Source organism: Ochotona curzoniae, unplaced genomic scaffold (assembly GCF_017591425.1).
Source record: "Ochotona curzoniae isolate NIBS_2020 unplaced genomic scaffold, NIBS_Ocur_1.0 contig_883, whole genome shotgun sequence".
In the NCBI taxonomy this organism is placed as follows: domain Eukaryota; kingdom Metazoa; phylum Chordata; class Mammalia; order Lagomorpha; family Ochotonidae; genus Ochotona; species Ochotona curzoniae.
In genome coordinates, this window is record NW_024466599.1 from 25,585,794 (window position 1) to 25,599,554 (window position 13,761).

The 13,761-nt window shown below is 41.2% G+C and overlaps 1 protein-coding gene across 3 annotated transcripts in view; it reads left to right on the plus strand.

The window, feature by feature from the left end:
* Window positions 1-13,761, plus strand: part of CRIM1 (cysteine rich transmembrane BMP regulator 1) — a 185,309-nt gene that overhangs the window by 102,267 nt on the left and 69,281 nt on the right. For all 3 annotated transcript variants that reach the window (XM_040993062.1, XM_040993063.1, XM_040993064.1), the window contains one exon: window positions 3,661-3,782. In XM_040993062.1, coding sequence (XP_040848996.1) covers window positions 3,661-3,782 — 122 coding nt within the window. The remainder of the gene's footprint in view (window positions 1-3,660; window positions 3,783-13,761) is intronic.

Consider the following 13,761-nt stretch of genomic DNA (forward strand, 5'->3'; position numbering starts at 1 on the left):
TTATCCAGAATAGACAAGTCCATAGAGACAGAGCTAAATTAATGGTTGCCAGGAAGTAGGGAGAAGAGGTTACAGGATTTCATTTTGAGATGATGAACATGTTCTGAAATTAGGTACCAGCAATTGTTGCACAACCCTGTTTAAAAAAAAAAAACAGTTGTGCAGTTTAACAGGGTTTAAGTTTGGGTACGTGGCTTATTTCTCAATAAAACTTATTATTTTTTAAAGCTCTTAACACTTCTGCCTTTTGGTTTCATTTATATCAGCCTGGCACTGTGCTCACCACCTTCTTCTGTACCTTTTCTCTTATTTTTTTGCCCTCCACTTCATCTCCAGCTTCTGTTCCATCTAAGAAATCATCATACAATGATGGCAGGTGCACAAAGAGCTACGCGTGATTACTGAGCAGAGTTAGAGGAGACAGGAAATCCTAGTGCTCAGGGGCTCCGAGGAAGAGGTGCTACATGGGTGGTGGTGATCTGGGGAGATAGCGCCCTGAGGGCTGGGTAGGAGGTATGTGGGGGCCAGTAGGGCGAGCAGTGCGAACGCAGTGGAGTGAAGACTGGCCAGGAGAAAGGAGTGTGGCTGTGGGATCAAAGCAGGAAGGGGGAACCCTTGAAGAGAAAACTGAGGAAAGTGTGTTGACTTCAGGGTGTTGAATGTCAGGCCGAGATAGTGAGGCTTGCGTCACTGAAGAGCCTTATGGCATCGGGAGGGTGCGTAGAGTCCAGATGAGAGCTGGAGCCTGGGGAGGAGGGCTCAGAGGTAAGGGGTAAGTGAGGACAGTGACTTGGCCAGAGCACCTCTCCTCCTGATCATGTCTTTGCTCCTAATCCACATTGTCTCCTTGCCCTTGCTCCTCCTCTGGGGGTTGGGGAGAGGCTGGCATAGAATTGCAGAGGAGGGCGATGATTAGGACAAGGTACAGTTGACATGCTTCAGTTGCCCTGTAATGCAGCATTTCCTCTTCATGACTCAGTAGAAGAGAATCTAATCTCTCCTGGTACAAAACAAAGCAAACAGGAAGCTCCATTTAATTTCAGGTCGGCTGATGAATCTGTGTACCTTACCACTGCCACTTGTAAAAGGGGAAAAATCCAGAGCCTCTAGAACAATCTTCTGGCAGAATTTTGTCAGAAGTACATTAGACCCCACTTAGTTTATAGAGTCTCCTGTTGTTACCTGGCAGAATGAAGGTAGTCATGGCTGTCAAAAGATAACTCAGGTGAGCTGTAATAAGTTGAACTGCATGGAATTGCTCTGTCTATTTCTGACCTGTAAAAATGGCAGTTTCAAAAAGCTTCAACCTGAAAGAGAGCTTCCTGACAGATACCTACCTGAACCCCGGTTTCCACATTTGGGGGGTCCATCAGTTCTTTTTCTGAAGGGTGCTCATTTTTCAGCTTCATAGGAAGCTTTGAGAAAATGGTGATCAGCACAGAGCGCCTTTGAGATAAGGGGACAGAGAGAAGAGGGTGCGAATCAACAAGATTCAGGGTACACAAAAATTCTGCATGCAGGGTTTTCCCTTCCTGACCACACTGTGCAGTTTTAGACCTGTAGAGTGCTAGACACAATCTATATGGATCTCTAAGAAAATGGTAGCTGGATATAAACCTTGGGAAATAGATCAGACCTAAGAGAGGGAAAGGAAGATGACACGTGCACACTTAGTTAGGGGCTTCAGTTTGGTGTGATTTCCAACAGCTGGACAGAAAGCCAAGCAGCCACACGTTCAAGGACAGTATGTGAAGAGATTCTCTTTCGCTTGACTGTGTGCTCTTTGGTGTTCAAATCAGAATACCTCCCTGAGATGTGTCACATGACCGGAATGCGAATCCTAGAAGATGTATACAAGAAGTCAACTCATTTATTGTTTTGGAGTGATGTCATTGTGATCACACCCAGAGACTTGGACCAGCATGTGGCCCTTTCATACTTTACCCTTACCCATATTCTCTTAACAGTTCAGAGTTTGTATAGGACTTCAAGTGCAATAAATGTCAACAACAAGATGTTATTGCAATATCACAGCGATATGATTGCCTGCGTCAGAGCGCAGTGGCTACAGGTGCATCCATGAAAGGGGTAACCTTACCAGGCACTGAAAGCCCAGCTCACCTTACTCAGCCCTTGCAGGAGTATGGAACATGAATTGAGAGCTTCCAGCTCGACTTGCAACATTTATTTGAAGCCATAGACAGAAATATTTTTGCAGCGAAACCTTAGTCATCTGGCAACCCACCTCCCACTGCCTTTTCTTCCCCAGGAATCCAATAAAATTAACCCCTTCTCCCCAAACACACAGTTACCCACACCAAAAAACCCTTTAAAAGGCCAATAGGGCTAGGAAATAATTCACACTGCTCCGGCAGCTTTCATGATCTTTCATCCAAATTTTTACTTAATTTTGTTTCCTTTCTGCTACCACAGTTAACTATAAATATAACTACATCTCTGGGTCTGATTACCTAGGTATTGGGGACTACAAGCATAGTTTATTAATGATCCAGAGAAACAGTAGGAGAACAAGCCAAACACTGAAGAAACAAAAAGCACAAAACCAGAATTAATGGTTTTGTTAATAGTGCTTCTCTGCTGGGAATTTTACCTCCCCTGACCTTGACCACTGATTGTACATAAATACCTGCACACTTCCTGCCAGGATGTCTCTTTTTAGGATACCTTCCTTTTATTCCTGTCAGCCTGGGAATTCTTCATCACCCTCTGCACTCCCTGACCCAGGCTTCTGTCCCCAGAGGTGCCAGAGGACAGATGTCTGGCTGCTGCTTCTGTTATTGCGTTTGTATACCGACACATCACTGCCCTGAACTTCCTGCCCATTTCGTTTTAGTGGAAACAACATTTGACATTCAGTCTCCTCTTTCTTACTTTACTTTCCTGTGTTCATCAGATTTCTGTGTTTAGGCAAATTCCAAACAGAGTAGCACAGGGCAAGAGCCAGCACAGCCAGCTGAAAGGTTGTTGGTCATCTCAACAGTAGATGAGAAGAGATGAGTGCCTGTGTTACAGCTTAACAGGTCTTTAAAAGAGAAGACTTTCAGCTTCCAGCGTAGCCATCAGGAGTTCCATTTACCAAATCCATCCCCTGAATAACAGAATGTCTCAGAATTCTCTTTACTATGGAGCACAATTACAAATTAATTGTTGCCTAAGATGAGGATCTTTTAAGAGAATAGTCCACTGTTATTAATTTGGAAAAGCTATTAATGTAAAAGAATCAGAACACCTCTGGGAGTCACCACACATCAAAATTCACAAACCCAGGAACACAGGGCTGCTTAGCACAACAGCATGCACCGTGTTAGCCACACCGAGTCTCCTGCCTTCCACGCATTCACAATCATGCAAGTAAAGCTGACCATGCATGTTCTAGTTAGCAGGTAATGCATTTGAGAAATATTTCTGTTAATGGTTCACATTAAAAGTTGGGGATATCTACATTTGAAAAAAGCAAGTTACATCAGGAACCTGTTGTGCTCCCGTCCAGCACCACTCCCATAATTTCCCAGTGATGCACGAGGCAGGGGCCTGTAGACCATGTATCTTGCCACTGCCACTGCCGCTTTGTTTGTGGTCTCCCAACTTCTGTGTTGTTGTTTATTCATGGGGTTTTCCTTCCCTTTTCTTTGGTTTCAGATGCGAGTGTCTCTCTGGCTTATGTGGTTTCCCCGTGTGTGAGGTGGGATCCACTCCCCGCATAGTCTCTCGTGGAGATGGGACACCTGGAAAGTGCTGTGATGTCTTTGAATGTGTTAATGGTACGTGGGGTTTCTCTTGTTCTTAGAGAGCGTATGATGGTGTAGGAGGAGGAGGAGGAGGAGGAGGGAGGGTTCAACATAGCCGCCCCTGTATTTTACAAAGCAGCAAAGAAACTCTGAGACTTGCTTAAAAGTAACTAAAAAGTTCCTTTAAGGTCCCACTACCTAGGAAAGAAATTGGCATGGGAGCTACTGCTCCATCTATCAGAAAGAGAATTTTGCAAATTTAATAGCAGATTGCACATAGCAGTCATACTTTGCTGAGTTTGAGAATCTCAAAAGCTTGGAGCTCTCAAGAAAAGGGTCATGGAACTAACAGAATCCTCCTGGGTCACTCAGTGACCCAACCCACTGCTGTCAGGAGGTAATCCAACTAAAACCACGTGGGAGCTATAGCCATTTAAAACAGAAAAGACCTTGTTCATCTCGTTTAGAGTTTTCCTGCTTAGAATGTCTGTGACCAACAGTCGGTGATTATTGTCAGCCTACATTAGACTTGACCCTTGTGGCACAGAAAAAAAGTGTGTTTTTTGGTCTCAGGATCCCCCTCAAAGAGGATCTGCCTCTTCTGTTCCTAAGAGTTACGTGGTTGGTGACATGGTGTTCATTGAGATGCTAGGAAAGACTATAACCCAAATCATTCATCACCAGAATTTTCAGGATGTAAATGACAACAACAAAGAATAAAACTCAAGTTCTGTGTCACTAGTTGCACAGAGTGTATTACCTGCGTACTCGGGAAGGTGGATTTGGACAAATAAAACCAAAATATGTATATTAGGAACAGCCATATTAACTGTAGGCTGTATTAATTTGGACATCATAAACCTTCACCCCAGATCCTCGTCCAGCATAAAAGATTGTTAAAGTCAGATCCTGTTTTCAGAGTCCTGTTATTGGGGTCCAGGGGCCATACGTTGTGTTACATGATTTTGTTTTTGAAATAACAGTTGCAGTATGACTTTCTGATTAAGAGTAAACATAAGCACAGGTTAGAATTAAAGAGGAACTTTCCTTGGGCCTCTGTAAAATTGAGTGTGAATAATCATAAATTAAATGAAATATTTTATGCAAAGCACTTGTAGTTGTGCCTCAGGTGTAGTTAGGTTTTTCTTACTCTGTGTCCCCACTTTGTGTTCGTCTCCCGAGGCACTGCCCTGGACGTTGGAGGTGGAGGCTGGAGGTGGCAAGGCTGGCCTTGTTAGTTTACAGACCGTACAAATGCAGGATATGGGGAGGGTACAGATCTCTTCTCAGGAGTTGCCCGCCACCCCTGCTACCATCTAGCCAGTAGTAAAGCTTCTTAAACACCAGCAAATGGCCAGCCAGACTTTTCTCTGATACTGCTACTAATTAATTTATTTTAGTTGGTATTCTCTGGAGACTTGGAGTCCTTTACACACTCAAGTCACTTCTTAGGGGCTCTGGGCATCTCAGGTGTGTGTCCTTTCAGTACTCATCACTGAAAATAGTGATGTCTGTCATGGTAGCAAGTGAACAGGAGAGGAGTCTCATCACACGTTTGTTGTGTTTGTGAGTATGGACAGGTTACATGCCTTACCAACGACTCCCAGGTGATCTGGAGTCACCAGTCTGATTCATCTCAACCTAATTCCCTGTGTAGGTAACTGCTAAATACCAGCCCAGAGAAGGGTTGCTTAGTCGGAATTCTCCATCTTTTAATTGTCCCTCTTACATTTCAGTCTGAAGTCACTTGTCCCTTGGATGTAGCTCCACTAGTAAGAAAATTTGCTATGGTTTCCTTTGGATGAGTAAGAAAGATGCCTTTCTTTTCTCTTTGATTCTAGAACTCTGTCTACTTTTTTTTTAATAAGGACAATATATATTTCTCAAGTTTGATGTGTCTAGCAGAGCTAATAGCTATATCCCGACCTCAGCCAACCTGGAATTGATCTTTATGACAAGCTTTCTTTATAGTCATTTCTGAAAGTATTGTCATAGGACTGTGGGATTAGGGTTTGCCATCTGCCATGACTGGATGCTGAGATAAAATAGTCACAGTATTTCTGATGGTTGTTTCTTTCATGCACCATAGACTGGTTGGGTCATTTTGCTTTTATTTCTTGTCCTATTACAGTATTAGTATTTCTTACTACCCTAACCAATACATTATAGAAGAGACTGGAAACTATAATATTATGAAAATTCATAATTCGGTGGAATAGGAGGGCCCATTAAAAAACTGCATAGAAAATAGAATTAAATTTTGTTGCCAAAACTTTTGGAAAGCTATGCCTAGGTTTTTCATAGAACACATTTGTCATGAGCTTTTTGAAACCCCCATGATTGCATAGATTTTGAAATCTTTTATACCAAATTAAGCTTGTCTTTTAATTTCATTTTTTGATGGATTCTCTCATTTTTAAGGGCATCCTGTCTTGGAACTGTGCATTTTACTTGTTTTGACATGCAAAGACATGCATTTTACTTGTTGTATTCATGCGTGACTGTGGGTGTTTGTGACGGGAGTTGGAAACAGTGACTGAAATGGAATTAAAAGATTTGTGCAAAGATATTAGAAATCCATGCATGCGGCTTTTTAGCATAATAGGCATTGACTGCAGTGAGCTTTTTGATAACCATCATGCATGAAAACATAGCTAGTGACCTGTTCTCTGGCTAGTAATCCTATGGTCACAATCAGAAGATTTTATGTGTAAGAGTCCTTGTAGTCACTTAGAGGAACAGAGGCGTGCATCCACAGAAACAGGTGCAGCATCCCAACATGGAATTGATGAGAGGCAGCAAGTACAATGGTAATCCTGTAAGATGATTCCGCCCAGTGACGGCAGAGGTGTCCGTGTGTGAGCACCATCTGTGATGTTGGTCCAGTGACATGACTTACTGATAGATGTCTCAGAACCCTGCCCAGTCTTTAGGCGACATGTGTGACTCTGTGTGTTGGAGAGGGGGTGAGGGAAACATTCGCAGAATGAACACAGATTCAAAATAACTTGGTGGTGAAATGTTAATTAGAAAAGAAATAGACATGTAACTAAAAATTAAACAGAAAGCACACACAGACCATAGAGGATTTATGTAGTTGCCAGAGTTAAACATCATATTAAACCTCTAGCTTCCTGGCCGTCTAGTAAGAAAGAAAGTGAAATCATAGACAATATTTTCAAAGACTAAAGCCTTCAGAACAGAATGATTCCTCACATGGAAATTAAAAACTAGCCCAAGATGGAAATCATATCCCTCAGTTCCTTTAACACCACAAGTTTTTTTTTTTAATGAGTTTTCTGTGATTTATTTCCAATAAAAATAGCATCAAAATACCAAGATACAACTCAGTGAAAACCTGTCCAGGAGTTCAGATTGGACACAGCTGTAGCCCAAGTGCCTAGAACCCCTCAGAGTGATAGAACTGATCCAAAAACTCCAGTTTGGGTGACATAGGCTGAATTTTTGTGGCACTGACCCCACATGCAGAAATGCAGATTGTACTGACAATGCCCAGGTGCCTGGCTGCTGCTCAGACAACTCATATGCTGGTGTTGTTTATTTAAAGATAAGCATCAAAATGAGAGCATAAGATTTAAAAATACACAGAATCGGGCAACTGCTGAGTTTTGGCAACACTAAATAGGTGGCAAGAACATGCTAAGTACACTTAGTCCACTTTTCGTTGCAGTTTGGTTTGGTTTCGGTGGAGGGAATGAAGGAGTTGCAGTTTCGATCAGGTCAGCTGTATCCTCAGGGCCCAAAGTAGGATTAGTGAGGTGTTGGTTAAATGAGAATCCTGTTTCTGGAAAGCCAGGAAGCAAAGGCAATAGGTGGTGTGATTGAGTTTTTTACTACCTGTAAAGTATTCAGAATCATCCCCTAGACACGTGTGGCCTTTAAAGCAATGCTGAAAATAGTTCAATGCCCTTCTATGACAGGTTTCTGAACCTGCTTTCACCACCAGACAGAGGCGCCGTCAGCAATCAGCTGCACCTGCCTGCCCTCCTCTACTCAGATGGGCACATGTCCCTTCCCCATTTTGTCATTCCCACTGTCATCTTATATTCGACCCACCTCTCTTCTTCTTGGAGTCATTCGGATGTGGTCCAGTATTTTCCCACACACATCTAGATCAAATAAAGTGCCAGAGCCAGTAACTGACTCCTCCAGCAGGACTTATTTGTAACAATTTTCTAGAATGAGTAAATATTGTATTCTACTATTGGATATAAACCAGTTGAAAGTAACCAAAGTACGTTTAGCTTTGTAATGTCGAGCATTGAGTCATTTATTGGGAAAGAGGGAACAGGATCCAGTATACACTGAGGCTGATCCACACTCAGCTGTAAGAACAGTTATCAGAAAAAAAAGGAGAAAACTGTCCTCCTCTTCCCAGAAGAGGTTCCAGAAGCCATGGATGGAAGTGTAGGGACAAAAGAGTCCCTGGTGTGTTGAGTCTCCTGGGAAGCAGTTTCCGATAGACATGAAGAGGTTCAGGCTGAGTTAAAATGAGTGCAGCCAGCCTGCGTTTTGAGCCTGTTTTTGGTGCCACCTGAAAATTTTTTCAGAACGCTGCCCCATAACCGTTTTTTTTGGTTGTTGTTGTTTTGTGTTTTTAAGGTCGTGCTTCCCACACAATAATTAGTTTCTGTTTTGTTTGGATGTATAGAAAAGATCAGTAAAAACTGGGAATGATTTTATGGTGGCCTTGATATTAACCTGTAAGTCACTGACGGGAGAGCTGGATCTGAGGTAGCTAGACCCAAAGTCGGCTTTTCTTCACACGTAAAATGTTGGCCTATAAAACAGACCTGCCAACTGTTATTTTAAAAAAACTGGTACTAGGAGCATCTACCAAGAACCTGCTGTCTGTAGCGCATCGGCGGGACAATCCTAGTGCGATCACGGAGTCTACTGGCGGCGTATTAGGAAGAACCCCAGCCTTCAGGAGAGCTGCTTTGCTCCGTGGGTGTTGGTTGAGCAACCCTCCTGCTCCTGGGCCTTGGTGACCTCATTGGAAGGGGGATAGGATCTTTTGTAGTCCCTTTTTCAGTCTTGTCCCTTTGCTGTTATCCTGAATTAGTATCTGTTTGGTTCATCCCGGCACGTACACACGCACCATGTCAGGGTTGTTTCTGCCCTTGAGGTAACTGAAAGGCCGGGGACCCTGTCTTTGTGATGGTATCAGTGTGGCTGTTGACTTACAGAGCAATGGTCAGGTGATTCCCACCTGTCACGCAACTGTCCTTTTACTTGCTTGCGCAGTTCACCTCACGACGCAGGAAGACGAGATGTCAGATACTAGCTGTTACCTAGCAGGCAGTCGAAGAGCATAAACAACAAATGCATCTGTTTGTGGATTATTTTTACAATTCAAGTGCTAAATTGTAGTCTTTTTCTTTATTACAATTATATACTTAATCAGCATCTGCCACAACCAGGGCAGTGCTGCAGGGATTACTAGCAGTCTGTATTATAAGGCTCTTTTCAAGAGTTCTGAAATATATGAAAGAGGGGAAGGAAGATTCCAGAGTTTTACTGACATACACATAAAACACATCCGAAAATCATTTTTAAAAATTAGATACTTTTATGCGTCTCTGTAATAAGAAACACAAATCTCTCAATAAATTACTTTTGTAATATTTTTCTGTTCCACATTCACTTAAATCGTGCTTGTGTAAAGGTAGTAGCAGTCTCCAGGCTGTTCTGAGATCTGCAGAACTTCCCAGCAGGTAAAAAAGAAGTGGTCAGTGATCCTTAAAAATCACGGCTAGCCTTTTTATCACATACTCTTCCCAGCATCAAACAGATGTCGTTGTGTTTTATAATTTGTTTGTCTCTTTCTCCTCTGTAATCTCCGTCTGTCTCTTCCTCCCTTCCTTGTTGTCCTAAAGGATGATACTGTATTTCATGCTGTGATTTTGGGGACCACATGGAGGCATATTTCTACCACTTCCTTCTTCTTGAGATTTCTCTAACTAACCCTAACTGTTCAGTCCTCCCACATAATCTCCTGCGCATGCTGTCATAAAACAGTGCTCCCAGACAGCTTTCCTTAAACCAGAACCTTCCATCTCCACTTAAACTCTTGCAGCAAGATTTGTGGCTTCTTCCAATACCAGTTGTGGCCAGTTACCTTAAATAGGTAACTAATATTTATTGGTTTTGATTTTTTTTTCCTTCACTTTGAATGGTGTTCAACATTTTTTTTGAGTGCTCCACACTTCATGGTGTTTAGGTTTGATTCATTAAGGCTGTCTGTTTTCTATACCTTGGAGAATTTGTAGTTTAACTGCCCAATTTCTAACACCAGTTCAGATTAGAATATTGGAGGAAATTATGTAGATGGATTATGAGGTATGATGACTCATTAATAAAGCTTGATTTTCTGAGAAAAGGACATACAATATCCAGACAGCGAAGGGAACAGACTTAAGCATGTATGTAAATACACAGCTCATCTCTGCTGGTGTGACTTGAGGCAGGTGACCTAATCTCCACGAATTTCATTTTTTCTCATCAAAAAGAATGAGTAGTAGTACTCTGTCTTCTCCTTGGGGTTACTATAAAATCAAGTGAGAACGCGATCATCCTTAAGTGTTGTGCAAACATAAATATCCTCCAATGAAAAAGCAGGGAGGGCTTCTGAAAGTATTCAGATATGCCAGGTGTCCTTGAAGTCACTCAAGGGCAGAGAACTCAGGGAGTCTGTGGACATCATCAGCCGTCCCTGCTTGGTGGGTAAAGCGGGGAGAACTTTCCTCAGCTGAAGAGCGCTGTTGCTGAGACACACGCACGGTGAAGTTCATCAGCTGAACTTGTCCAGTGCAGTGATGGCGGCTATATTCACACAGTTGTGCACTTTGAACTTTAAAACATTTTCAACAAAACTCTGCTTCCCCAAAAAGAACACCTGAACCTGTTAGTAGCTGTTCCATTTCCTCCCCAAAGCTTTCCATCTTGGACAGCGACTTAAGTGGCTTTATAAGCTACTTTATAGATGTATGCGTATTTCATATGGATAAAATACTGCAGTATGTTGCTTTTTCAGACCGGCTTCTTTCCCCTAGCATAATGTTTTCAAGGTTCATTTGTGCTGTGACATGTATCTGAACAAGACTTCCTTGTATAGGTATACCATTATCTTTTTATCCACAGGCTAGTTAATTGTTCTTTAGGTGATTGCTGCTTTTTTGACTGTTGTAAATAATGGTACATACAAGCTTTTAATGAATATGTTTTTGTTTCTCTTGGTGTATCCTTAGGACTAGGACTGCCTGATCGTATAATAAACTCCATTTACTGTTTTGAGGATCTGTCAAACTGTTCACTGAAACCGCTGCACCTCTGTATCTTCCCTAGGACTATTTTTGTTGTTGTCGTTTTTATGACACAGGTTAATAGGCACTGGGGTCTCCCCTCCAGTGTTACAGATGATGTCGTTTGTGTAGCCTCAGAAGCCTGTCATACTGCCATTGAGGTGTCTCCGAACATGCAGGAGATCATCTTCTGTTTCACTGAGTCTATCCTTGTACTGACTGCACAGGGACATACTTCTCCCTGTTTCTACCTATGAACATAATTACTTCCACTATGTTTCCATTATACACTTAGGTTCAGTTCTCCATGGGTTGAAAGGGAAAAAATTATACATATATATATACCATATATATTATATATATTATATATTATAATACAGATATATATAATATTGATCTCCATGGTGTTATTGAACTTGAGGATGTGAGGGGAAAAGGAACCATTCTGTTTTATCCTCACAAAGATGTGTTACTGCAAACCTTTTTAATTAGTATCTATTTTCTTTTCTAGAAGAATTTGATACATACTAATTGTATATATTTATGGAGTAAATTGTGTTGATCTTTCTAAAGCTTCTTTTATTTACCCGAAGAAAAGATGGAAAGAGGGAGGGAGGTATTGTCTGTTTTGGCATGTCCTCCAGCTGCCCTCAACAGCTGGGTCTTGGCCATTCTGAAGCTAGGAGTCAGGAAATCCATCTGGGTCTCTCCTGCTGTGCCAGGACTCAGAACTGGAGCCATTGTCTGCTGCCTCCCAAATGCATTAGCAGGAAGCTGGATTGGAAGCAGAAGTTAGGATGAACCTCCATGCTAGGCACTCTGAGACTGTGTAGATAGGGGAGGCTGCTTAACCTGTTGTACCGCAATTCCCACTCTGATAATTCAGTGTACGGTTATGGTATGCAGTCATGTCAAATCAGAGTAACAAACATCTCATCTCCAGTTATTGTTTCTTTGGGGAACCTTCTGACACTTCCCTCCCAGTTCTTTCTAAAAATCTTTTGACTTTTTGGATAGTGTTCACAGAAGTAATTTAGGTTTTTTTTTTTTCCCCCTCTTATTGCCTGTGCTTTTTTTGTCCTGCCTAGCTAAGAAGCCATTGCCTATTCCAGGTCACAAAGATTTACCCTGGTGTTGTCTTCTGGGAAAGCTGTAGTTGTCGCTGTTTCATTTAGATCATAGCCATGTCATTCATTTTAAGTTAACTTGTCTCTATTGGGGCAGAGCGTGGCCGTATTCGTTGGCTTAGAGATTGTGGTGCCATTTAGTAAAAAAAAAAAAGACTGCTGTTTGAATTGTCTTGACATCCTTGTCAGAAATCAAGAAACTGGGTTTATTGCTGAACTCTCAGTGCTATGCTAGAATCACACTACCTTGATTACTATGACATGGTGTGTGTCCTGAAATCAGACTCCTGATTTTGTTGCTCCTTTCAATATTGATTTTGGCAATTCTGAAATTTCCCTGTCAGCTTGTCAGTTTCAATGGAAGAGCTGGCTAGAATTTCAGTAGGAATGACTGTGAATACTTAATAGAGTTCAGTTTGGGGATTAATTGCATTTTAGCAGTATGATCTTCCAATATATAATGTCTTAATGTTAGTTAGACATTTCTTGGCTTGTTGAACAATATCCTGCCATTTTTTTAAGCACTGAGTTTTTCAGTTATTTCACTAAATGTATTCCTAATTGTTTTTTGTTTGTTTTCATACTTTGGAGAATGGCATTGTTTTTCTGATTTCATTTTCTGGTAACTGCTAACATAGAGTATAATATGGAAACAGTTTTTTGAGTTGTAGTTCTACCCTGCAACATTATTGAACTTGTTTCTTATTTTCATTTTTTAGTTAATTCTGTTGATGTGACTTATGGCATTTATTGATTTATGATTTATTGATTTATTTTGTCTTCCAAATAAATCATCAGGAACTATTTTGAATCAACCATAATTAGAGATCTGGAATGAATTTAGAGATAGTATTTAAGAATGGAGAAAATGAAATCATTGCTATCATGATGAGAGTTGTAAAGACAGGCCATGATTCCTTCGCTGAGTATGACCCGAAACACAGCAAGGAGCACACAGTTTTAGTTGAAGACTTCCTCTTTGCTAATAATCTTGTGAGTTTGAACAAATTTCACAGAACTTTCTAACTTCTCAGCTCAGAACAATATCTGTCAGACCTTTCTGACTGGGAGTAAGTGGCATAATGTGTACAACATTATGTACTATGTAATACATATATATGTGTATGTGTGAAATCTGGCACATTAACATTCTAGATTGTCAAATCAGGCGGAAAAAATAATTTAGAGAGAACCTCCAAAAAAATAAAAATTTTGAGGCAGAACTAAACCTGTATTGGAGCAGGTCCGCTCACTTGGGGTAGTGAAGGATTTAACAAAACAAACGTGATCTCTTTGGAGCACTTAGCAGATAAGTGAGTTTCATACTCATAAAGTTTACCTTTCATTAGAGTGGGAGGAAACCATTTAGATTTTGCTAAGGGGAATTTCAGTTCCTTGGTGTAAACAGGATAACAATGTATTTTGTTTTCTTGATTCTGTTGCATCGTTGTATCAGGTTTAGTCATTTTCTAACAAACTATAACCTCTTGCTTGGAGACAGACTTTCTAGAGACTGAAACAATGTAAAGAGACACCACTTAGAATTGATTTTGTGTGTTG